The sequence below is a fragment of the Tachyglossus aculeatus genome, chromosome 21 (assembly GCF_015852505.1).
Source record: "Tachyglossus aculeatus isolate mTacAcu1 chromosome 21, mTacAcu1.pri, whole genome shotgun sequence".
In the NCBI taxonomy this organism is placed as follows: Eukaryota; Metazoa; Chordata; class Mammalia; order Monotremata; family Tachyglossidae; genus Tachyglossus; species Tachyglossus aculeatus.
In genome coordinates this window covers 54,025,669-54,051,804 of record NC_052086.1, presented here as the reverse complement: position 1 = coordinate 54,051,804, position 26,136 = coordinate 54,025,669, and the positions used below count along the sequence as shown (strand labels likewise).

Below are 26,136 nucleotides of genomic sequence, written 5' to 3'. Positions count from 1 at the left end.
TTAGGAGAGTACAATAAAACAGCGTTACAGTAACGTTGCCTAGTGGATAGAGCAGGAGCTGGGAGTCAGAAGGACCTTGGTTCCAATCCCTGCTCTGCTGTGTAACCTTGGGCAAGTCACTTCTCTGTGTGTCAGTTACCTCAACTCTAAAATGGGGATTAAGACTCTGAGCCCCATGTGGAATCTGGACGGTGTCCAACCTGATTATCTTGTATCATGATCAATCGTATTTATTGAGCGCTTACTATGTGCAGAGCACTGTACTAAGTGCTTGGGAAGTACAAGTTGGGAACATATAGAGACAGTCCCTACCCAACAGTGGGCTCACAGTCTAAAAGGGGGAGACAGAGAACAAAACCAAACATACTAACAAAATAAAATAAATAGAATACATATGTACAAATAAAATAAATAAATAAATAGAGTAAAAAATATGTACAAACATATATACATATATAAAGGTGCTGTTGTATCTACCCCAGCGCTTAGTAAATGGCATTTTTTAAGGGTTTATTATGTTTCAAGCACTGTTCTAAGCACTGGGGTAGATACAACTTAGGTTGGACACGGTTCCTGCCCCACTTGGGGGCTCACAGTCTAAGTTGGAGGGATGGAGGATTTAATCCCCATTTTACAGAGGCAACTGAGGCTCAGAGAAGCAGAGTGATTTGCCCAGCAGTGCCTGGCACACAGTAATTGCTCAATGAGTACCTTCAAAAAAAAAAAGAGTTGGTAGGCACATGCCAGAGAGGAGCTACAGAGGAGTTTACAGTCAGATAGGCTCTGGGGTTGTCGAAGCCTAGCCCCGGTGTGATGATGTGACCCTGGTGGAAAGGGTGTAAGTGGGCTAGGGACCAGAGGCCTTGCAGGCCTTCCTGCTGGGGGTTGAGGGAGTGTGGAGATGGAGCCGGGTCACCCGATCTCAGCAGCCCAGCATCTTCAGTTGCTGAGGGTTCGGTATCTGCATCTTCTGCCTTCCTTCGAGCTGCTCCTTGGCACTCCCGTGCACCCTCCGTGCATTATTCAGAAGCCCGGAGCCGAGGAGATCGAGTTCCGTTCCCTGGCGGAGCCACGGAAATCATCTTCCCTGCCTCTTCCTCCCCCGCCACCAGCCCACCCCCCAGACTCAGGAGTCCTGGCAGAAGAACAGAGCAGGGTCTGGTCCCCAATGGATGTTTCCACCTGGAATCTCATTCACCTGGTCTACGAAAGGCGCAACCCAGGGTGCCACCCCTGCCCCACTCAGGGTGTTTGCTAGGTGTTGAGGGCAGCGGTGGGGCTGGGAGCCCACAGCCTGGTCCCAAGCAGGGCCCTAAGGGACAGTGGAAAGGAGAGGCCAAGGAGAAACCGGGCCCATATCTCCCGCCGGCTTCTTCGACCGCTCTTGGGTTACTCACACCCCAGCTCCTTCTGAAAGAGGAACGGCCCAGGGGGAAGCCTCCAGTCAGGGGCCGTGAAGAAATGAATTATAGATACGGCCGTGTTGGCCTGCCCAGCCGCCGTGTCCGCTCTCGGGTGTCCCTCGGTGGTGGGGCGCACCAGCTTCCGAGCTCCCTGCCTAGTCCGGAGCTGCGCCTCCTTTCCCGTGGACGCCTCACCCTCGCTCGGCCCCTCCGGACGCGGTCAGCTCCCGGCTCCGATCCCCGGCCGGCTGCCCCTTCGGGGTCGTCGGGGCAGGGAAGAGGGAGGCAGCCATGGCGAAGAAAGGCAAGAACGAGGAGGAGGAGGGGGGCGGGGTAGAGGAGGAAGGAAGGGGCAAGAGGCCTGCAGGAGGCAAAGGCGGGAAGCCGGAGAGGAGCGGGAAGGGAAAGAAAGTCCAGGTCCAGGAAGTGAAGACAAAACGCAGCCTCAAGGGCACGTCCCGGCTCTTCATGGGCTTCCGGGACCGGAAGCCCAAGATCTCCAAAAAGAGCCGGTTCAAGAGCGCCTCTCGTTTCTTCTGGGGGCTCTGGAAGGGCCCGAAGAAGACGAGGCGGAAGACCAAGTCTAAGCTGGCCATGAAGTCCTACTCGAAGCTGATGACGCAGATGAGGGTGGGCAAGAAGAAGCGGGAAGGCAAGGAGAAGAAGCCGTCCTTCATGGTGATCCGCTTCCCCGGGCGGCGGGGCCGCGGCAAGTTGAAGCCCAAGGCCGGCGTGGTGAGCAAAGCCTCCACGGCCGTCAATTGGCTGACCAAGAGGTTCCTGATGAAGAAGGCCCGGGAGTCGGGCGGCGACCAGTCCCCCGTGGACGCCTGGATGGGCCGCACTAGCGGCCGGGTGGGATCCTGCCGGCTGCCCTTCCCCTCGGGCGCCGAGATCCTCCGGCACGAGGGCAGCATCAGGCGGTTCCCCCGCAGCCAGAGCTTCTACGAGTCCGGAGAGGCGCCCGGCTTCAGGCCGTGGGAGCCCGAGGGCTCGCTCGGACCGGGCGGACCGAGGCGCTCCCTTTATGGGCTGGAGGGATTCCAGGATCTGGGAGAGTACTACGACTACTATCGTGAGGGAGACGACTACTACGACCGGCATTCTCTCCATCAGTACGAGGAGCAGGAACACTTGTTGTCAACCTCGCCGCCAGCCGGACCGGGCTACTACCGGCTGGGGAGGCCTGACTACGGGGACTATTACTATGGCGACCCGCTGGACGAGCTCTACGGATACTACGACGACGAAGGCGACGACGACGACGACGTCTACCCACCCTACGGCTACGGCTACAGTGATGACGCTCCTCCGTACGCCCCACCCTTCGGCTACATGCCCTCTGACAACTACTACGACGGCTGGTGGTACCCGCCGGCGTTTTATGGTGACGAAGAGTATCCGTACGACTACTACGGGGACCCCTACGCCCACTACGATGAAGAGGATGACTCCGGGGTGGACGAGCTGGCCTACCCGCTGGAGAGCCCCTTCCCGCGGCCCGAGGATCCTCACTTCCTCTCTGACTGGGCCGCTCTCCCCCGGCCACGGTACAACCCCTACGCCCACCCCATGGACGACATCGCGGAGCTGGAGGAGCCGGAGGAGTTCGGGGATGACCAGGGCGGGTACCCCTTCAGGCCTCCAAAGCCTTCGTTCTTTGAGCAGCAGGGCATCGAGAAGAGGGCGCCTTCCAAGCGCTCCTTCCTCAGGAAGTTCCGCCTCTTCCCGCGTCCCCAGGTGAAGCTGTTTGGCAAGGAGAAGTTGGAGGTGCCCCTCCCACCCTCACCAGGCATCTCGTTCACCAACTATGATCAGGAGGAGGAGGACGAGGAGGAAGAGGAGGAGGAGTGGCCGGGATTCCAGCCGGTCACCCCGTACCCCAGCGCCTTCCCTTCTCCTCGGGCCCAGAGGATTCAGCGAGCGCTCTCTGCCATGACGCCCCGGAGGACTCTGGGATTTGAGGGCCAGCCCCCGGTCACGTCCCTGGGACGGTTCCTGCAGAAGTCCCTCTCGGAGCCCCGGCCAGTACTGAAGTCCTGGGGGAGTGTCTCCAGCGGGCAGCCTCTCCCCACAGTCAGGGAGTCTTCCTACAAGAGGTTCGGCTACAAACTGGCTGGCATGAACCCGAGCAACCCGGGCTCCCCCGTGACGCTGAGGAAAGCCACCCGCCCCGTCGCCACCCCCACCAACTCTCAGGCGCTGCCGTCCCCTACCTTGTCCGGGAGAAGCGTCCTCCTCTCCCCACCCCCTCTGAGGAAAAGGAGCCAGGGGCCCTTCTCCCCTGAGCCTTCGGTCTGGCGGAGGCCTACCTCTCCTTATATCTCCCGGCATCAGAGGCCCTCATCCCCTCGCCCTTCTCCGCCCCGGAGGCCCTTCTCTCCCCGGGGCCGCTCTCCTCTCGGGCCCGGTGCCAGCAGAAGGAGCTTGTCCGAACCTCCGCAAGCTGGTTTTCAGAAACGGGAGTCTAACCCTTCCCCTCTGGGATTTGGGGATGCTGGCCCTGGGCAGCCCTCAAACCGGGCCTCTGGCAGGCCCCAGAGTCCATCTCCTTCCTTCCCATCCTCCCTGAGGAGGCCTGGGGAGCTGGGGTTCCAAGGGCCGTCGCTGAGACGACCCCGGTCCCCCGGCCCTGGGGATCCGCGGGGGTCCCCTCGGCCAGCCCGCCCCCAGAACCCTACCTCGTCCCCCCAGCCGTCCATCAGAAGCATCCAGAGTGGGGGCGCCCACTCTCCTCTAAGGGCCTCCTCTCCTCAGCCATCTATCCGCTCCGGTTCTTCTCAGAGACAGATGTTCGGTCCCAGGTCCCCTGGACCACCCTTAAGCCCCACGCTGGGAATGGGGGCCCCTGGCTGCCGGCCCCCGCGCCTGGAATCCCCTTCCCCTCATCCTCCTCTGAGGCGCTTCAGGCCTCCCCCACCTCACTCCCCAGCCCCGGGCTCTCCTTACTTCCCGCCCCGGAGAGGCAGCCAGAAGCTGCCCTCGGCCCAGCTGACCCGGAGCCTGAGCCACGGCTCCCTGACGCGGCCCCGGTGGCTGCCCCACGCCTGGAACCGCCTCAGCGAGCCCCCGACCAAGGCAGTGAAGCCCCAGCTGCGTCCCTCCTTTCGGAGGTCCCTGGGGTACCAGGGTGCCGCCCAGCCCCCCAGGAGCTCCTGGCGGGAGTCACCACGGCGACAGGATAGTCGGCGCTCAGCCGGTGGGAGGGAGCCACCCTGGTTCCCACCAACCCTGGCCCAGAGGGACCGGCCTTCCTCTCCTCTGCCCACCCCGGGGGCTACCGGGCCGACGCCTCAGTTGCCGAGCTGGGATGTAGAGCTTCCGCCGGCTCAGTGCCCTCCGTCTCCCCGGGACCTCTCCAAACTACTCCCACCACGGACCCCGGCTCCCGGCATCCCTAATCCCTTCATCCAGCGCTTGGGGTGCCCTCTGCCCAACCTGACCCAGGCTGTGACCTTCGCTAGCCCAGACCGGGGTAGTCAAGGGGCCAGAGTTTTCCTTGGCAAGCTCAGACAGGCTAGGCCAGGGCAGGCTCCGGGTTTCATCACCCCCTCGCTGTCCAGCGAGAAGGAGGCACCCGTGCCCGGACCGCTGTCCACTTCCTCCTCCCCCACGCCCCCCACAAAGTTCCCCAGCTTTCTGCCGGGCCTGGGGCGCAGGGTGATGAGCAGCAGCCTGTCCCAGACGCTCAACCCCGGGACCTCGCCCGAAACCATCCTGCCTGGGCCTCAGAGGTCGGCCTCTCTCGTGTGGCCAGGCCGGGCAGCTTTCCCAGAGTCCCCGTCGCAGGCGGCACCCTCCGATGTGCCCGCCGGGATGCGGGAGGAGAAGGAGAAGGACAGGGAAGGGGAGGAAGAGGCCGGCCGATTTGCCGTGGTCATGCCACAGATCCAGAAGATGAGCTCCTTCCGGCGGGCGGCCCACCTGCCCCGCCAGCATTGGTCTCGGCAGCACATGGTGCAGGTGCCGGAGACCTCTGACCCCTGGTCCTCTGAGAAGTTGCTCCACCAGCCCCCCGCCGAGAGCTTCAATCGATGGCCCAACCAGACTCGGGGGAACCTCTCAGGCCAGCTGGCCCCCAGAGACTCTCTCGGCCAGCAGCGGCCCTGGGGTAGCCCGTGGAAGGAGAAGCCTAAGGGGACATGGCAGAACAAGGTAAGCCCGGAGACCTCAGGAGTTTCCTCAAGGTAGCCTGCCTCCCTAAGGTATTGGGACAGGCCCAAATCCCACTGGAAACTCCTGGGTATCCCAAGGGCCGGGTAGACGGCAGCCACCCGCTTGCCACAGGTCCTGTGGATGGGCCCCAGGTGGGCCGTGTCCTCCTTCCAGAAGACCTTGAATTCACCCCGTCCCCCAAGTGTGATCTTCCCTCTGGCCGATCAAAGGCTCAGCGAGGGTCCTGTACAGCTCAGGTGTGAACAGGAGGGGCTGAAGAGAAGGGACCTGGGAGAAGGTTGCCTTCTAGACTGTGAGCCCGTTGTTGGGTAGGGACCGTCTCTATATGTTGCCAACTTGGATTTCCCAAGCGCTTAGTACAGTGCTCTGCACACAGTAAGCGCTCAATAAATACGATTGAATGAATGAATGAGAGGGAGTCAATCAGTCAGTCAGTCGTTTTTACCGAGCGCTTACTGTGAGAAGCAAGGTTTCTGTCAGACTCTGTGGGAGAGAGAATTCTGGTCCGGCAGGTAGGACGTTGGGGACATCAGGGCTGGCCCAGGAAGAGAGGGACAGGTCCACGTGTCCTCGTGAGGATGGAAAAGCAGGTCTGGAGGGTCAGGAGGCAGTGACTGACTTGCCCCGCTGACCGTCCCACGTCCTGGAGCCACCGGCTGGCGGGGAACCTTTCGGCTCTCAGCTCTTCTAATGAGCACGAGTAGTCAGTCCAGGGGCTGAAGACGCGAGGAGGTCGGTGTGAAGGGGCCACTTCGGGCCCACCCCGGGCTGATGGTCCACGGGACCCCGAATGCTAGCCCGGCGGGAGGACACGTGCACCGAGGCGGCGATGCTCAAATCCGACGTCGGCCGGGTCCCGCCCTGGGAACGGGAGGGGAGAGTTTTAATTAGAATCAAGATGGTTGGCTCTTGTCCGCGGCAAGGGGACGGGCCACTGGAGCCACCCCCCGGGGACAGCGTGACTCACTCACCTCACCCACGGGCGGGGAGGGTATTCCCTTACCCGTCGGCTGCCTTCCTGCCGGCGGGCGCTGGGCACCAGGGGCCGTGGGACTGGGGGAGCTCTGGGCACGGGCCGTGGGTGATGGCGGGATGTGATCGTGCGACTTTGGACAACCGCCGGCCCCGACGAGGGGTCCCGCGCTCCTTGTTCACGGCGGCTCTGCTGGAGAGGCGAGCGGCCGCCCGGGCCAAGGACGCGTGGCAGCGCCCGCGGTGGGCTCTGATCACCCTGGAATACGTGAGTCGCTGAATTATTCATGCGGCGGCAGCCAGGAAGCTTTTCTTTGGCAGCCTTCTGCCTTCTTCTGGGTTTCTTGTTTGTCTCCTCTCGGTGTCCTTCTTTAACAGGAGTTGGCCCCTTTGGGGGGGCCCGGCACTTTAAAACGGGGAGCTGGATGCGGCCCAGATGGGCACGACTCTGGGCCTGGCAGCGGGCGGATACGTGAACCACCAGCCTGGATCCACAGCTGGGGAAAGAAAGGGCCGTTCTGCCCTCATTTGTGGAGGGCGTGGTGACCTGAGAAGGCCTCCCCATCCCAGTTAGACTAGTGGCTTCTAGACTGTGAGCCCACTGTTGGGTAGGGACCGTCTCTATACATTGCCAATTTGTACTTCCCAAGCGCTTAGTCCAGTGCTCTGCACATGGTAAGCGCTCAATAAATACAATTGAATGAATGAATGAATGGTGGGAGTAGATGCCCAGGCAGAAAGGGCATTGCCTATCCTACTATTTTGCACCATCCTGCTGGAAGAGAGGTTGGTCCATTTCTTTGTGCAGGCCGATATTATCCCATATTCCGACTTGGAGGCGGGGACCCAGGATTGTCCTGAGGCTCGGAGGGCGCGTGAGAACAGCGCAAATGCGTGAGTCCTAGCTGGGTTGTGTGTAATAATAATAATAATGGCATTTGTTAAGCGCTTACTATGTGCAAAGCACTGTTCTAAGCGCTGGGGGGGATACAAGGTGATCAGGTTGTCCCACGTGGGGCTCACAGTCAATCCCCATTTTACAGATGAGGGAACTGAGGCTCAGAGAAGTGACTTGCCCAAAGTCACACAGCTGACATGTGGCGGAGCTGGGATTCGAACCCATGACCTCTGACTCCAAAGCCCGGGCTCGTTCCCACTGAGCCACGCTGTGTCTGCATTGAGAAGGTCCTGGAGGTCACTTCTGGGAAGGTCCAGGAGTTTGCCTGACAACAGGACGTCAGGGTCTGGAGGGCATTGGCCAGTAGCAACAGGTTTTTCCCAAGCACTTAGTACAGTGCTCTGCACACAGTAAGCGCTCAATAAATACGATTGATTGATTGATTGATTGTGAGGCGGCTTGGCCTAGTGGAGAGAACGTGGGCCTGACAATCTGGAGACCTTGGGTTCTACTCCACCACTTGTCAGCTGTGTGACTTTGGGCAAGTCACTTAACTTCTCTGGGCCTCAGTTACCTCATCTGGAAAATGGGGATAAAGACTGTGAGCCCCCCGTGGGACAACCTGATCACCTTGTATCTCCCCCAGGGCTTAGAACAGTGCTGTGCACATAGTAAAGTGTTTAACAAATGCCGTCATTATTTCGGCGCTTAGAACAGTGCTTTGCACATAGTAAGCGCTTAATAAATGCCATCATTACTGTTATTAGTCCTAGATCTGCTGCCGTTTCCCTCCTGTGTGATCTTGGGCAAGTCACCTAATTTCTCTGTGCCTCAGTTTCCTCCTCTGTAAAATGGGAATTAAATACCTATTCTCCCTCCTGCTAAGATTGTGAATGAGAAGATGAGAAGCACGTGGCTTAGTGGAAAGAGCCCGGGCTTGGGAGTCAGTTGTCATGGGTTCTAATCCCGATGCTGCCACTTGTCAGCTGTTTGACTTTGGGCAAGTCACTTCACTTCTCTGTGCCTCAGTTACCTCATCTGTAAAATGGGGATTAAGACTGTGAGCCCCAAGCGGGACAACCTGATTACCTTGTATCTCCCCCAGCGCTTAGAACAGTGCTTGGCACATAGTAAGCACTTAACAAATACCATCATAATTATTATTATTATTATTGTGAACTCTGTGTGGGACAAGAACTGTTTCTTATAGGATTATCCTGACCTTTCCCCAGTACTTAGCCTAGTACTTGTTAATATTTTGTTTTGTTTTGTTTTGTTGTCTGTCTCCCCCTTCTAGAGTGTGAGCCTGCTGTTGGGTAGGGACTGTCTCTCTATATGTTGCCAACTTGTACTTCCCAAGCGCTTAGTACAGTGCTCTGCACACAGTAAGTGCTCAATAAAAACTGTCATTATTACTTGGCATTAAGTAAACACTTAAATATTATTATTATTATTGTTGTTTGGTGTTGTTGCAGTAATGCTTGTAAACTACTTGAAGTAATCTGTGCGATTTACTTTGTACTCTCCGAAGGGTACAATGCTGAGGCCCTCAGTAAATACCATTGGTTGATAAACTACTTCTCTCCCCCTTTTCCTGAGGTAGATTGCAGTGGTTTGCTCCTACCTCTCTTGCCTCGTCCCCTTATCCCTTTCCCTCCTTTTCCCAATTCTACAGTGAACAGGCTGGTGATGATTTCTGGACCGATCCTGGGCCTTCCCGGAGGCCTCCTCCACCCACCCATCCCTGTGGGCAGGTGGATGGCCTGGACACTGGGAAACCAGAGAAGCAGTGTTGCTTAGTGGATAGACCGCAGGCATGGGAGTCAGAAGGTCCAGGGTTCTAATCCTGACTCCGTCATGTGTCTGCTGTGTGACCTTGGGCCAGCCACTTAACTTCTCTGAGCCTCAGGGCCCTCATCTGTAACATGGGGATTAAGAATGTGAGCCCAATGTGGGAAAGGGACTGTGATTAACCCATGCACTTTGAACGGTGCTTGGCACATAGTAAGTGCATAACAAGTACCATAATAATAATAATAATTAATAATAATAATAATAATAATAACGTTGGTTCTACTACTTCTGACTCCATGTGACTTTGTCTACTTCCTCTGACTGCTCTGGACCTCAGTTGCCCCTTCTGTGAAATAGGGCAGTGGGTTCTAGACTCGCCCTCCTTCAAGGGTGAGCCCACTGTTGGGTAGGGACTGTCTCTATATGTTGCCAGCTTGTACTTCCCGAGCGCTTAGTACAGTGCTCTGCACACAGTAAGCGCTCAATAAATACGATTGATGATGATGACGATGAAGGGTGGTGTAAGAAGAGACCCGGAGAGGGCTCTGAGCTGTAGAGAAAGCGGTCCCTTCTCATTCATTCAATTCATTCAGTCGTATTTATTGAGCGCTTCCTGTGCGCAGAGCACTGTACTAAGCGCTTGGGAAGTACAAGCTGGCAACACATAGAGCCGGTCCCTACCCAACAACGGGCTCACAGTCTAGAAGACGGGCTCACGGTCTAGTCTCAGCTTTGGTCTGTGCCACCCGCCTCCCTTGACCCACCCACCCTCCCTTACCTGGCTCTCTCTGCTTGTCTTGATCCTGGGCACAGATGCATTCCATCCGCAACCTGCCGTCCATGAGACACCGAGAGCAGCTGGACGAGGACGGGGTGGAAGACATGACCCAGCTGGAGTGAGTGCCTGGCGGATTTGGGGCAAGGAGGACTCCGGGGTCTGGCCTAGTGGGAGAAGCAGCGTGGCTTAGTGGCGAGAGCCACGTGGTTGGGAGTCAGAGGATGTAGGTTCTGATCCTGCCTCCGCCACTTGTCTGCTGTGTGACCCTGGGCAAGTCACTTCACTTCTCTGTGCCTCCGTTCCCTCATCTGGCTTCTCTCCTTCTACAGCCCGGCCCCCACCCTCCACTCCTCCGCTGCTAATCTCCTCACCGTACCTCGTTCTCACCTGTCCCGCCATCGACCCCCGGCCCACGTCATCCCCTGGGCCTGGAATGCCCTCCCTCTGCCCATCCGCCAAGCTCGCTCTCTTCCTCCCTTCAAGGCCCTACTGAGAGCTCACCTCCTCCAGGAGGCCTTCCCAGACTGAGCCCCTTCCTTCCTCTCCCCCTCGTCCCCCTCTCCATGCCCCCCATCTTACCTCCTTCCCTTCCCCACAGCACCTGAGTAATATTTATTACTCTATTTATTTATTTTACTTGTACATATCTATTCTATTTATTTTATTTTGTTAGTATGTTTGGTTTCGTTCTCTGTCTCCCCCTTTTAGACTGTGAGCCCACTGTTGGGTAGGGACTGTCTCTATATGTTGCCAATTTGTACTTCCCAAGCGCTTAGTACAGTGCTCTGCACACAGTAAGCGCTCAATAAATACGATTGATGATGATGATGATGATGATAACCTGATTACCCTGAATCTGGCCCAGCACTTAGAACAGTGCTTGACACATAGTAAGTGCTTAATGAATACCATTATTATTAGTAGTAGTATTATTAGGGGGCCTTGGCCAGAAGAGCAGTGTCCACCACAGGGCCACGCTGAGGGACCGTTTATTTATTTATTTTATTTTGTACTTCCCAAGCGCTTAGTACAGTGCTCTGCACATAGTAAGCGCTCAATAAATATGATTGATTGATTGATTGATTGAGAGCAGAGGCAGTGAGTCCAAAGCAGAGGATGTCAGGGCTAGATTGGCCCAGAAAACAGAGTTGCCTGAATTCGGGGGGCCTGTTACCGTGGGGAGGGTGGGGGGCATCTGTTGGGGAGGGGCAGGGGTGGTGCTTTCTGCAGACTTGTATTGCCGGCTTGTATTTTCCAAGCGCTTAGTACAGTGCTCTGCACGCAGTAAGCGCTCATTAAATACGATTGAATGAATGAAAGGGCCCCTCTTCTCTCCAGTATTTCCCAGTACGACTCTGACGATGGATCTTCTCTCTGATCTAAGCGGCTCTCCCACATCAGGGCAAAATGTGCTTCCTCCAGACACTTCTGAAATGAGCCACTGATGAGGATGATAATGATGGTATTTGTTAAGCGCTTACCACGTCTCAAGCACTGTTCTAAACACTGGGGTAGATACAGCTAATCAGGTCAGACGCAGTCCCTGTCATCATCATCATCATCAATCATATTTATTGAGTGCTTACTGTGTGCAGAGCACTGTACTAAGCGCTTGGGAAGTACAAGTTGGCAACATATAGAGACAGTCCCTACCCAACAGTGGGCTCATGGGGCTCATGGGGCTCATGGGGCTCACAGTCTTCATCCCCATTTTACAGATGAAGTAACTGTAGTACAGAGAAGTGAAGTGACTTGCCCAAGGTCACACAGCAGATAAGTGGCATAGGCAGGATTAGAACCCAGGTCCTTCTGACTCCCAAGCTGTGCTCTATCCACTACACCATGCTGCAAAGATTTGGGATCGGGGGCCTCAAAGAAACCCAGATGCCGGGATTCTGGCATCTTTGGGAGGAGGATGGGGATGGTGGCTCAGGCTTAGGGAAGCAGCGTGGCCTACTGGATAGAGCAAGGGCCTAGAAATCATAAATATTAAGAGTCTAATCCTGGCTCTGCCACTTGTCAGCTGTGTGACCTTCAGTAAATTGCTTAAAATGATAATTATGGTATTTGTTGAGCGCTTACTATGTGCCAAACACTGTTCTAAGCGCTGGGGTGGATACAGAGTAATCAGGTTGTCCCACGTGGGGCTCACACTTTTAATCCCCATTTTACAGATGAGGGAACTGGGGCACAGAGAGGTTAAGTGACTTGCCCAAGGTCACAGAGCAGACGAGTGGCAGAGGCGGGATTAGAACCCACGTCCTCTGACTCCCAAGCCCGGGCTCTCTCCACTAAGCCATATATGTTGCCAACTTGTACTTCCCAAGCGCTTAGTACAGTGCTCTGCACACAGTAAGAGCTCAATAAATATGATTGATGATGGTACTGCTTCTCTGTGCCTCAGTTACCTCGTTGGTAAAATGGGGATTAAATGAGGGACATGGACTGTGTCCAACCCGATTATCTTGTATCTACCCCAGTGCTTAGTCCAGTACGTGGCACATAGTGAGCGCTTAACAAATACAATTAAAAAAAAAAATTCTTGAGACAGATACCTGTGTCCTAAGACTCAGATAGTCCCTCTCTATTGTCCTTCCAGTGATCTTCAGGAGTCCTCAGTGCTGTACAATGTGAAGACTAGATTTGACCGGGAAATCATCTACGTAAGTCCCTCCTCTGCTGGTGGGAAAACTTCCAAAGGGAAGACATGCTCTCTCCCCACTCCTAACCCTATAACACTTTTGTACATATCTATAATTTATTTATTTATGTTAATATCTGTGGGTAAGGACTGTCTCTATATGTTGCCAATTTGAACTTCCCAAGCACTTAGTGCAGTGCTCTGCACACAGTAAGCGCTCAATAAATGCGATTGATGACGATATCTGTCTCCCCCCTAGACTGTAAGCTCATTGTGAGCAGGGAATGTGTTTGTTATAAAGTTATGCAGCACTCTCCCAAGTGCTTTCCACAGTGCTCTGCACATGGTTAGCGCTCAGTAAATACAATCGACTGACTGACTGAGACCAAACAGTTTTGGAGTGTCTCCCTAGGAAAGAAGAGCAAGGGGCTTCTATCTGCCTGACTTTGGCCGGGCTGAGCTCTGACCAAAAGACATTACTGTCTTTATCATCATCATCATCAGTCGTATTTATTGAGCGCTTACTATGTGCAGAGCACTGTACTAAGCGCTTGAGAAGTACAAATTGGCAACATATAGAGACAGTCCCTACCCAACAGTGGGCTCACAGTCTAAAAGGGGGAGACAGAGAACAAAACCAAACATATTAACAAAATACAATAAATAGAATAGTTTATATCATGCCTCACTCGTGTAGTGTTTATTTGCATATGTTGTTGTTGTTGTTCAATTATTGCCTTAGGTGAGCCCCTCTTTTACCCTCCCAAGTGCTTAGTACAGTGCTCTGAACACAATAAACACCCAATAAATATCTTTGATTGAGTGATTGATTTTCTGCAGAGATTTAATAATAATAATACTGGTATTTGTTAAGTGCTTACTATGTGCAAAGCACTGTTCTAAGCGCTGGGGGGGATACAAGGTGATCAGGTTGTCCCACGTGAAGCTTACAATCTTAATCCCCATTTTACAGATGAGGGAACTGAGGCCCAGAGAAGTGAAATGACTTGCCCAAAGTCACACAGCTGACAAGTGGAGGAGCTGGGATTTGAACCCATGACCTGTGACTCCAAAACCCAGGCTCTTTCCCCTGAGCCATGCTGCTTCTCTAAAAAAAGAAATATAATAGCATTTGTAAAGTGCTTACTATGTGCAAAGCACTGTTTTAAGCGCTGGGGAGGATACAAGGTGATCAGGTTGTTCCACGTGCGGCTCACGGTCTTAATCCCCATTTTACAGATGAGATAACGGAGGCACAGATAAGTGAAGTGACTTGCCCAAAGTCACACAGCTGACAAGTGGAGGAGCTGGGATTTGAACCCATGACCTCTGACTCCAAAGCCCAGGCTCTTTCCCCTGAGCCACGCTGCTTCTCTAAAAAAAAAATAATAATGGCATTTGTAAAGTGCTTACTATGTGCAAAGCACTGTTTTTAGCGCTGGGGAGGATACAAGGTGATCAGGTTGTCCCACGTGGGGTTCACAGTCTTAATCCCCATTTTCCAGATGAGATAACTGAGGCACAGAGAAGCGAAGTGACTTGTCCAAGGTCACACAGCTGACAGTTGGTGGAGCCGGGATTTGAACCCATGACCTCTGACTCCCAAGCCCGGGCTCTTTCCACTGAGCCACGCTGCTTTTCATATTAGCATTCCCTCCCTCTCCTGTGGATGAAGGGATGGGGAAACTGAACCCCAGAGAGGTGAAGGGACTTGCCCCAGGGCACCCAGGCCATCAGCGATTAAACTGGAATTGGCCCTTCGTAGTTCTGGCCTATTATTTACTCCCTGCTTCCCTTGGAAATGCTGTAGGCGCTTTAGAACAGAAAACCAGAGAAGTAGGGTGGCCTATTGGAAAGAGGGTGGGCTTGGGAGTCAGAGGACCTGGGTTCTAATTCCGGCGCCGCCTCTTGTCTGTTGCGTGACCTTGGGCGAACCACTTTACCACTCTGTGCCTCAGTTACCTCATCTGTAAACTGAGGATAAAGACTGTGAGACTGCTTGGGACAGAGACTGTGTCCAACCTGATTATCTTGCAGCTTGGCTCAGTGGAGTCAGAGGTCCCAGGTTCAAATCCCGGCTCTGCCAATTCATTCATTCATTCATTCATTCAATCGTATTTATTGAGCGCTTACTGTGTGCAGAGCACTGGACTAAGCACTTGGGAAGTACAAGTTGGCAACATGTAGAGATGGTCCCTACCCAACAGCGGGCTCACAGTCTAGAAGGGGGAGACAGACAACAAAACAAAACATATTAACAAAATAAAACAAATAGAATAAATATGTACAAGTAAAATAAATAGAGTAATAAATATGTACAAACATATATACAGTCATTCATTCAATTGTATTTATTGAGCGCTTACTGTGTGCAGAGCACTGCACTAAGCACTTGGGAAGTACAAGTTGGCAACATATAGGGACGGTCCCTGCCAATTGTCAGCTGTGTGACTTTGGGCAAGTCAGTTAACTTATCTGGGCCTCAGTTACCTCATCTGGAAAATGGGGATTAAGACTGAACCCCCGTGGGACAATCTGATCACTTTGTAACCTCCCCAGAGCTTAGAACAGTGCTTTGCACATAGTAAGCGCTTCATAAATGCCATTATTATTATTAGTATTATTATTACCTAACCCAGAGTGAAGTACAGTGCCTGCCACATAGTAAGTGCTTAACTATTTCCATAAAAAACAAACAATCAAAAAACTGAAGCCCATTGGCCTGCCTCCTACAGCAGGCTAGCTGGGCACACTCATTCATTCAGTCAGTCGTATTTATTAAGTGCTTACTATGTGCGGAGTACTGTACTAAGTGCTTGGAAAAGTACAATACAACAGTAAAGAGTGATCATCTTTGCCCACAATGAGCTCCCAGTCTGCAGGAGTTGGGGGATGGTGGCGCAGGCAGAGAGAGACAGCTATACAAATAAATAAAATTACAGATTTATACATAAGTGCTATGGGGCTGGGACTGGGGGAAGAGCAAAGGGAGCAAGTCAGGGCGATGTCAGAAGGGAGTGGGAGATGAGGAAAAGCGGGGCTTTCCCCTTTCCAATTCCATTCCCGGGGCCATTTCCTTGATGCTCCACAACAAGAAAACTCCCCACCGTCATTCATTTATTCTTTCAATCGTATTTATTGAGTAGTTACTGTGTGCAAAGCACTATATTAAGTACTTGTGAGAATACAATACAACAACAAACAGACACATTCCCGGCCCACAAAGAGCTCACCCATGAAACTTAATTGACGGGGGGCCTTGCATCTTTCTCAGTTGCTTTGCTCTACTGAGTTGGACTGGCGTCCCCAAGGGGGCTGGAAGTGACAATCAAAGAGAAGGCAAGGTCACTCTCACCTCCAGGGCAGAGGTGAAATCTCAAGCCCAAATCTTTGTCCCGGTACCCACGGTTCATTGAGACGGACAGCCGCAGCTCTGCTTCCAGGAGGAAATCTCTGTTTCTGTTGCAGACGTACATTGGCAGCATCTTGGTGTCTGTGAATCCGTACCAAATGTTCAACATCTACGGGATGGACCAGGTGTTACAGTACAAAGGCAGGGCCCTGGGCGAAAATCCACCGTAAGAGCCTCCCAGTTCCCCGGGGAAATCCGGGACGCGCCTCTGTCTCTTGGAATTGCTCCGGTTGGGTTATTCTTTGGCCAACGAGGCCAGTGCCTTGCAGAAAAGTGCCCCGGAGGCCTGGGATACTTAGAGTAAGGGATGGCAGGGAGGCTGGTGGAAGGAGAGATGCTATCGGTTCGTGGAGGGCGGGGAGGGCGGGGGTGAAGGTTGTGTTTGACAAGCAGATGTTTAGCTCTTCAATCTCTCCTTCCCACCTCTTCTCCACTGCTCTCAGTCAATATTTTGCAGCAGCAAGACTCAGAGCTAGCCCTGGGGCAGGGCACCATATAATCTGGCCTGTATCATCCATCCTCCCCAGACTGCCCGGTCGGTCAAAGTGTGGGGCATCCTGGGGGAAATCCTTAGGAACCAGAAGAAATGGGCCTTCCTTGCAGCAGGGAGATTTAGATCAAAGCTTTCCAGATGGAATAGTCGTTAAATTCTTAAACTGCTTATTGTGGGAAGTGGTGGAAATCTACTAGAGGGATCCACTACCCCTTGCCATCTGATGGGGATGGTTTAAGTACATCCCTGCCTGGATACAGGCGGGGTAGCATAAGTGAATCTGTGTGATTCTGTGCATTGTATTGTTTCAGTTAACCTATCTGCGCTTTGCAGGCACCTTTTTGCGATCGCAAATCTCGCCTATACCAAAATGCTGGATGCCAAACACAACCAGTGTATCATCATCAGGTGAGAGAGGCCCAGAGGGGCTGGGAGGGGACAGAAAGGTCTGGACCCTCAAGGGAAGGAGTTGAACAACTCCTGATGCTACCCATTTCTCTGCTGGAGCCTGGATATGCCACGGCCTCCAAGGGACTGAGGAGGATTTTCTGAGGCTACATACAGCTGTGGCAGGAGCAAAATTTTCTAGTTCTAACACTAGAGAGACGATTATTCAGTTTGGATCACCGCCCCTAAAGGCCGGATAACTGGCCGTCTCTCACGACGACATCCAATTTTATTTAAACTCCATTTTGTTCGGTTTGCCAAACTGCCAAGATCTCAAGTCCCCTCAGGTCTGAAAAATTCAGCGAGTCAGCTTTCCTCTGTATTTCATTCACCTGAATGAAGCTCTCCGATTAGTGACAGCTTTTGGGTTAGAAAATATAGGTTTCCATGCTGAATAATCTTCCCCGAATCATGCTTTGGAAAGAGAATATTGGAGGTTAGGGGAGGTTGTACTGGAAAGTCAACAGAGCTGGGTTTTCATTCTGAATCTGCCACTGACTTGCTGTTTGATCCTAGTAAAATAATAACAATAGTAATAATAATAATAATGGCATTTATTAAGCACTATGTGCCAAAGCACTGTTCTAAGTGCTTAATCAGGTTGTCAATCAATCAATCATATTTATTGAGCACTTACTGTGTGCAGAACACTACTAAGCACTTGGGAAGTACAAGTTGGCAACATATAGAGACAGTCCCTACCCAACAGTGGGCTCACAGTCTAAAAGGGGGAGACAGAGAAGTCTTCATCCCCATTTTGCAGATGAGGGAACTGAGGCCCAGAGAAGTTAAGTGACTTGCCCAAAGTCACCCAGCTGACAAGTGGCAGAGCTGGGATTTGAACCGATGACCTCTGACTCCAAAGCCCGGGCTCTTTCCACTGAGCCACACTGCTTCTCCCAAGTCCCCAAGTCTCCCAAGTCCCAAGTAAAAGAAGTCAGTCTTTTTGTAACTCAGTTTTCCATCCTTACACAGAAAACTCTCAACTCTCCTTGCCTTAATGGGAGTCGGGTCTATGAAGGAGGTGGTTTGGGAGGGAGGCGGTGTCTACAGATACAAGTCCACATAGCCTAGTGGAAGAAGCATGGGACTTGAGTCCATGGACCTGGGTTCTAATCCCTGCTCTGCCCCTTGTCTGCTGTGTGACCTTGGGCAAGTCACTTAAATTCTCTTTGCCTCAGTTACATCACCTGAAAATGGGGGTAAAGAACGTGAGCCCCACATGGAACATGGACTATGTCCGACCTGATTAGCTTGTATCTACCCCAGTACGGTGCCTGGTGCATAACTGATGCCGTTTAAAAAAATAATTTAGATCTGTCTTTGATATGTGACATATTCTCTCTCTCGTTTAGTGGGGAAAGCGGCTCAGGCAAAACTGAAGCTACAAAGCTAATCCTGCGTTACCTGGCGGCCGTGAACCAGAAACAGGATGTCATGCAGAAGGTATGGATATTGGCCTACAGTGAGGTACCACTCGGCAGGTTGGGCAAACTCCCATGGTGGTGGAACTTCCAGGGAGGTGGGAATTGGGGTTGCCTTAGTGATGTGCATATAGCAGGGGCACATCTAGAAACTCAGCTATGGGCTATCCTGGACTGATCTCAGCCAAGACCTGAACACCCTAGGATTTGCCACATTACTTAATCTGGTCCACATTGGCCTGGGTCTGTAATTGGCAGACTTTCCTTCTTAGTCTTACTAGATAATAGGCTTGTGGCAGGGTCAGCTGTGTCCCCCTGGGGTCAGAAGAATACACTTTCAGCTCAGAGAGCCTTCTACAGCCCAGCCCACACCCTCTGCTCCTCTGCTGCTACCTCTTCACTGTGCCCTTTTGGACTGTGAGCCCACTGGTGGGTAGGGAATGTCTCTATATGTTGCCAACTTGGACTTCTCAAGTGCTTAGTACAGTGCTCTGCACACAGTAAGCGCTCAATAAATACGATTGATGATGATTGATGATGTGCCTCGTTCTCACCTGTCCCACCGTCAACCCCCGGCCCATGTCCTTCCCCTGTCCTGGAATGCCCTCCCTCCACACATCCGCCAAGCTAGTTCTCTTCCTCCCTTCAAAGCCCTACTGAGAGCTCACCTCCTCCAGGAGGCCTTCCCACACTCAGCCCCCTTTTTCCTCTCCTCCTCCCCATCACCCCCCTGCCCTACCTCCTTCACCTCCCCACAGCACTTGTATATATTTGTACAGATTTATTACTCTATTTATTTTACTTGTACATATTTGCTATTCTATTTATTTTGTTAATGATGTGCATATAGCTTTAATTCTATTTGTTCTGACGATTTTGACACCTTTCTACATGTTTTGTCTTGTTGTCCGCCTCCCCCTTCTAGACTGTGAGCCCGTTGTTGGGTAGTGACTGTCTCTATATGTTGCCTACTTGTACTTCCCAAGCACTTAGTACAGTGCTCTGCACACAGTAAGCGCTCAATAAATACGATTGAATGAATGAATGAATTGTTTGTTCCCACTGGTAGGACCTTTGATCATCCTCACTCACTCTCACTCACTCAATCGTATTTATTGAGCGCTTACTATGTGCAGAGCACTGTACTAAGCGCTTGGGAAGTACAAATTGGCAACACATAGAGACAGTCCCTACCCAACAGTGGGCTCACAGTCTAAAAGGGGGAGACAGAGAACAGAACCAAACATACCAACAAAATAAAATAAATAGGATAGAAATGTACAAGTAAGATAAATAAATAAATAAATAAATAGAGTAATAAATATGTACAACCATATATACATATATACAGGTGCTGTGGGGAAGGGAAGGAGGTAAGATGGGGGGATGGAGAGGGGGACGAGGGGGAGAGGAAGGAAGGGGCTCAGTCTGGGAAGGCCTCCTGGAGGAGGTGAGCTCTCAGCAGGGCCTTGAAGGGAGGAAGAGAGCTAGCTTGGCGGAGGGGCAGAGGGAGGGCATTCCAGGCCCGGGGGATGACGTGGGCCCGGGGTCGATGGCGGGACAGGCGAGAACGAGGTACGGTGAGGAGATTAGCGGCGGAGGAGCGGAGGTTGCGGGCTGGGCTGGAGAAGGAGAGAAGGGAGGTGAGGTAGGAGGGGGCGAGGGGATGGACAGCCTTGAAGCCCAGGGTGAGGAGTTTCTGCCTGATGCGCAGATTGATTGGTAGCCACTGGAGATTTTTGAGGAGGGGAGTAATATGCCCAGAGCGTTTCTGGACAAAGATAATCCGGGCAGCAGCATGAAGTATGGATTGAAGTGGAGAGAGACACGAGGATGGGAGATCAGAGAGAAGGCTGGTGCAGTAGTCCAGACGGGATAGGATGAGAGCTTGAACGAGCAGGGTAGCGGTTTGGATGGAGAGGAAAGGGCGGATCTTGGCAATGTTGCGGAGCTGAGACCGGCAGGTTTTGGTGACGGCTTGGATGTGAGGGGTGAATGAGAGAGCGGAGTCGAGGATGACACCAAGGTTGCGGGCTTGTGAGACGGGAAGGATGGTAGTGCCGTCAACAGAGATGGGAAAGTCAGGGAGAGGACAAGGTTGAGTGACTTCTTGAGGTTCCTTCCAGCCAGTACTGAACCAAAGCCAAGAGGGACCCTGGGCTAATCAATCAATCAATCAATCATATTTATTGAGCGCTTACTGTGTGCAGAGCACTGTACTAAGCGCTTGGGAAGTACAAGTTGGCAACATATAGAGACAGTCCCTACTCAACAGTGGGTGGTAGAGAGAAACCCCCTCCCTCTCCGGGTTAAAATTTACACCTGTCACTTCCTTGGAAAAGCAGGCCCCTATCTCAGAGCAGCCCCTTCCCTCCCCAGCCTAACCATGTGTATTAGTGCAGGAAAGCAGTCTGAAGCAGAGGCAGTGCGTCAATTGTATTTATTGAGCACTTACTCTATGCAGATCACTGTACTAAGTGCTTGGGAGAGTACAATATAACAATAAACAGACACATTCCCTGCCCACCAGGAGCTTACGCGGGAGGGGAGTCTTCAGGTGCACCGGGGTAGAGAGGGTGAACCACAGAGGTGGTCTGGCTTTCCTTACAGCCCTGACCCACCCTCGCCACCCCTGACCCTCTCTCACCACCTCCAGCCCAAGAAGACAAAGCGTAGAAGGGAGGGAAGAGTTTTGGCCCAAGGCCAGCCCATCACAGGGGCCAGTTACCCAATCCAGTCCCAACTCCCCGTCCCCTGCTCCCTCCATTAGACTGTGCAACCTGTCAACGAATTGGTGATTCATTAGTTATTTAATGATTCACAGCTGTCCTGGTGAACAGTGTTCCTTCCCTTTGTGGTCACCGGGTGTCAACTCTTGGCAAACAACAGTCACAGGATAATTATTTTTTACTCTTCTGTGATCTCTTCATATGTTTGTACAGATTTATTACTCTATTTATTTCACTTGTTCATATTTACTATTCTCTTTATTTTGTTAATGATGTGCATCTAGCTTTAATTCTATTTGTTCTGACGACTTGACGCCTGTCCACATGTTTTGTTTTGTTGTCTGTCTCCCCCTTCTAACAATAATGGCATTTATTAAGCGCTTACTATGTGCAAAGCACTGTTCTAAGTGCTGAAGACTGTGAGCCCGTTGTTGGGTAGGGACCGTCTCTATATGTTGTCGACTTGTACTTCCCAAGCTCTTAGTACAGTGCTCTGCACACAGTAAGTGCTCAATAAATACGATTGAATGAGTGAATTAGTTATTTAACGATTCACAGCTGTCCTGGTGAACAGTGTTCCTTCCCTTTGTGGTCACCGGGTGTCAACTCTTGGCAAACAACAGTCACAGGATCATTATTTTTTACTCTCCTGTGATCTCTTCATATGTTTGTACAGATTTATTACTCTATTTATTTTACTTGTTCATATTTACTATTCTATCTATTTTGTTAATGATGTGCATCTAGCTTTAATTCTATTTGTTCTGACGACTTGACACCTGTCCACGTTTTGTTTTGTTGCCTGTCTCCCCCTTCTAATAATAATAATAATGGCATTTATTAAGCGCTTACTATGTTCAAAGCACTGTTCTGAGCGCTGAAGACTGTGAGCCCGTTGTTGGGTAGGGACTGTCTCTATATGTTGCCGACTTGTACTTCCCAAGCTCTTAGTACAGTGCTCTGCACACAGTAAGCGCTCAATAAATACGATTGAATGAATGAACGAATGAGTTATTTAACGATTCACAGCTGTCCTGGTGAACAGTGTTCCTTCCCTTTGTGGTCACCCGGTGTCAACTCTTGGCAAACAACAGTCACAGGATCATTATTTTTTACTCTCCTGTGATCTCTTCTTAGCTATGAATCCCTTAAGCTTCACCCTCCCTCTTTCATTAGCAGAAAATCCTGGATACAGGGGGGTGGTATAAGTGAATCTGCCTGGTGAACTGTCCTGGCGAACAGTGTTCCTTCCCTTTGTGGTCACCCAGTGTCAACTCTTGGCAAACAACAGTCACGGGATCATTATTTTTTACTCTCCTGTGATCTCTTCTTAGCTATGAATCCCTTAAGCTTTACGCTCCCTCTTTCATTAGCAGAAAATCCTGGAATCCTCAGGCTGGTTGAGACCCTTCCATTGCCCCCAGAGGTCTCAGTCAACCTACATACTTAGGAGTCTCTCGCTGATTTTTGAAGACCCCAAGTTTGGGAGACTCTCTCCAGCTTCAGGCTGGACCTGCGATTGATTAAGTGGAAGCTGGAGTCTCAATTTTTAAGTTTGTTTGTGATAAGTTCCAGAAAGGGCAACCTCTAAGTGAGAATTGTGATTCTCAGCCATGGTAATGGGTCTCCCAGAAAGGAGATCTAGAAGAACAATGAAAAGACCCTTCAATGTGGATCACTTTAGCTGCAGTTTTGCCTCAAGGCAGGGGCATGGAGAAGTTGAGTTCCAGAGCCTGCTTCCTGCCCTGGGACCCTACGTTCCTGGGAGCCAGGGGTATTGCGTCCTGCCTTTTCAGGCCGGGGTGGAATGGTCCCCACTACCCTGGGGGCCCCAGGGAATGGTGGGGAAAGGGCCTTGGGATGATTAGCACTTGGAGGACTAATTCTGAGTGGGAGGAAGTCCCCTTTCAGTTTTGGCCCACTCTGAAGTTGTTGCCTCGGGTAATGGTAGTAATAATAATAATAGTGGTATTTGTTAAGCACTGACACTGTACTAAGAGCTGGAGTGGAAGCAAGCAGATCGGGTTGGACACGGTCCCTGTCCCATGTGGGGCTCACAGTCTCAATCTCCATTTTACAGATGAGGGAACTGAGGCACGCGGAAGCGAAGTGACTTGTCCCAAGGTCACAAAGCAGACACATGGCGGAGCCAGGATTAGAACCCATGACCCTCTGACTCCTACGCCCGTGCTCTGTCCATGCTTCCATGCTGCTTCTCTCACCCGTTGGCCACTTCTGGCTTCCCTGGGCCTATCTGTCAGGGTTTAGGGCACGTGATTTGGCAATGGAACTATCTGTGCCCAGGCTCCAAATGCCATTAGACTAAAATGCTCAGGAGTTCTCAGGCCTTTTCATTATCCTTCCCCCTTCCCGCCGGGCAGGGTGGCCTCGCAAATGGGCACACAGCTAGGAGGGACTGCACCCACTCCCTTGTCTCTGGCCTCTCATCCGGGTCTCCTCTGGGCCTTCTTTCCTCTTTGAATGGGGAGAGCCTGTGATCCATCCCTGACCTTCCTGAAAGGTCAAAGGTTAATGAGCCTGTGCATTTTCTGATGCTTTGAGATCACGCTGGAGAGGCCGAACCTTCAAGAACAAAAATGAATCAAATTGGCTCTATAATAATAATAATAATAATAATAATGGCATTTATTAAGTGCTTACTATATGCAAAGCACTGTTCTAAGCGTTGGTTCCACTGTGGCTCCCCACAGTCCTGGACAGAGGACCGAGCAAATTGATCCATATAATATGGCCACCGTAGCAGATACCTGGTTACCTATCTAATGATGGTATTTTGTTAAGCGCTTAATACGTGCCAGGTACTGTACTAAAACCCTGGGGTGGATACAAGCAAATCACGTTGGGCACAGTCCCACATGGGGCTCACAGTCTTAATTCCCATTTTACAGATGAAGTAACTAAGGCCCAAAGAAATAAAGTGACTTGGCCAAGGTCACACAGCAGACAAGTGGCAGAGCCGGGATGAAAACTCAGGTCCTTCTGATTCCCGGGCCCATGTTCTATCCACCAGGACATACTGCTGCTCGCGTCTCCCACCACACCCCAGCTCTTGCTCTTCACAGCTTGCACATTCACCATCTAACCGTATTTGTCTTGTGACTACTCTTCTCCAACTTGTTGCTCATATCTTTCGCCCTGATGGAGCACCCTTACCACTCTGATTCACCAAAATATACCCTCCCTCCCTTTCAAAGCCCTGGTAAAATGTCACCACTTCAAGGAGGCATTCCCTGATTGGTCCCCCATCTTTCTGATCAGGCCATATTCCATCAGCCACCTTAACACCCATGTAATTATCTGTTTGTTTATCAATCGATGTGCTATTTATTTATGTATTTATTCGCATGTGTCTGTTACTTATAATCTACTTTCTCATTCTTTCCCTTACTGGATTTTAGGTAAAGGCAGTGTGATCTAGACTGTAAGCCCCTTGAGGGTAAGGACCATGACTTCAGTTTGCCTAGAACAAATCCCGAGTGCTGAGCAGAGGGTTCGCCAAACAATAATGGGCTCAATAAATGCCATCTGTGATATGATCCCACTTCAATCAGTCAATCAGAGGTATTTACTGAGCGCTTACTGTGTGCAGAGCAATCAATCAATGGTATTTATTGGGTGCCAAGCACTGTACTAAGCTCTCGGTAGAGTACAACACCAAATAACAGACACATTCCCCACCCACAACAAGCTTACAGCCTAGAGGACTGTAGTAAATGCTTGGGAGAGTACAATATAATGCTTGAGGAGAAATCAAATTCCAACAATCCTTGGGTGAGCTATGTGTTTCCAGGTTGGTTCAGTGGGAGGGAGGGAGGAAGGGGAATGTGGATTTGCTGCTGCTGGTATTGATGGCCCTGTGAACCTGTTACTGTTTCCATTCTTCTCCCCATCCCTGTGCTCCCAATAGATAAAGGTATGAAAAATCTTTCTGTGTGCAGGTCTGGGGGGTGGGGCCCTCTGGGCTGAGACTGAGTGCCCACAGTGTGGGCTTGGGGGTCTTTGTTGCTTGGGATTTTTGCATTGGGTGGGATTTTGGAGTGAGGGTCATTTGCAGTGATGGGGCATTGGCAGTGAAGGGGGTTTGCAGTGGGGGTTTCACAGAGGGTGGTGTACGCTCCGGGAAGGTGTTGTAGCATCCTGATGTAAACGCGTATCGGACATTGCCGGGTCGGAGTAGCGGGAGGAAATGGCACTGGGAAGCTCTGTTTTACCACCACCACCATCATCATCCTAAAGGATAATGATCAAAAGTCTTCAATTGGCCGAGTGTTTTGATTTTTACAAAAAGCTTTCTCATCAGTGACCATTTTATGGTATTTGTTAAGTGCTTACTATGTACCAGGCTCTGTACTAAGTGCTGGGGTAGATGTGAACTAATTAGATTGGACACAATTGGACACAAGAAGCAGTACAGCCTAGTGGAAAGAACATGGGCTCGGGAGTCAGAGGAGCTGGTTCCAATCCTGACTCTGCCACTTGTCTGTTCTGTGACCTTGGGTAAGTCACTTAACTTATCTGTGTCTCAGTTGCCTCATCTGCAAAATGGGGATTAAGATTTTGAGCCCCCATGTGGGATATGGACTATATTCAACCTGATTTGCTTGCATCTACCCCAGTGCTTAGTACAGAACCTGGCTCATAGTAAGCACTTAACGAATACCGTTAAAAAAAGACACAGTCCATGTCCCGCGTGGGGCTCACAGTCTTAATCCCCACTTCACAGGTGAGGTAACTGAGGAAACTGACTTGCCCAAGGTCACACAGCAGACAAGTTGCTAGGTCAGGATTAGAACTCACATCCCCTGACTCGCAGGCCCATGCTCTTTCCACTAGGCCTTGCCGTTTTTTTGTGTCCAATTGAGTCCAGTCTAATTAGATTGCAGCTACTCCAGAGCTTAGTACAGTGCTTGGTGCATAGTCACTCCTGTGCTCTTTCCACTTGGCAACT

At 51.6% G+C, this 26,136-nt stretch overlaps 1 protein-coding gene across 1 annotated transcript in view; it reads left to right on the top strand.

Annotated features, from left to right (window-relative positions):
• The first annotated feature begins 1,694 nt into the window (after positions 1-1,694).
• The window catches only part of MYO15A (myosin XVA), a 131,583-nt gene continuing 107,141 nt past the window's right edge, over positions 1,695-26,136 (top strand). The window contains exons 1-9 of the mRNA XM_038762787.1: positions 1,695-1,707; positions 1,771-3,698; positions 4,161-5,558; positions 10,057-10,139; positions 12,621-12,684; positions 16,131-16,240; positions 16,901-16,975; positions 18,370-18,460; positions 25,096-25,101. Of these exons, the coding sequence (XP_038618715.1) occupies positions 1,695-1,707; positions 1,771-3,698; positions 4,161-5,558; positions 10,057-10,139; positions 12,621-12,684; positions 16,131-16,240; positions 16,901-16,975; positions 18,370-18,460; positions 25,096-25,101 (3,768 nt within the window). The remainder of the gene's footprint in view (positions 1,708-1,770; positions 3,699-4,160; positions 5,559-10,056; positions 10,140-12,620; positions 12,685-16,130; positions 16,241-16,900; positions 16,976-18,369; positions 18,461-25,095; positions 25,102-26,136) is intronic.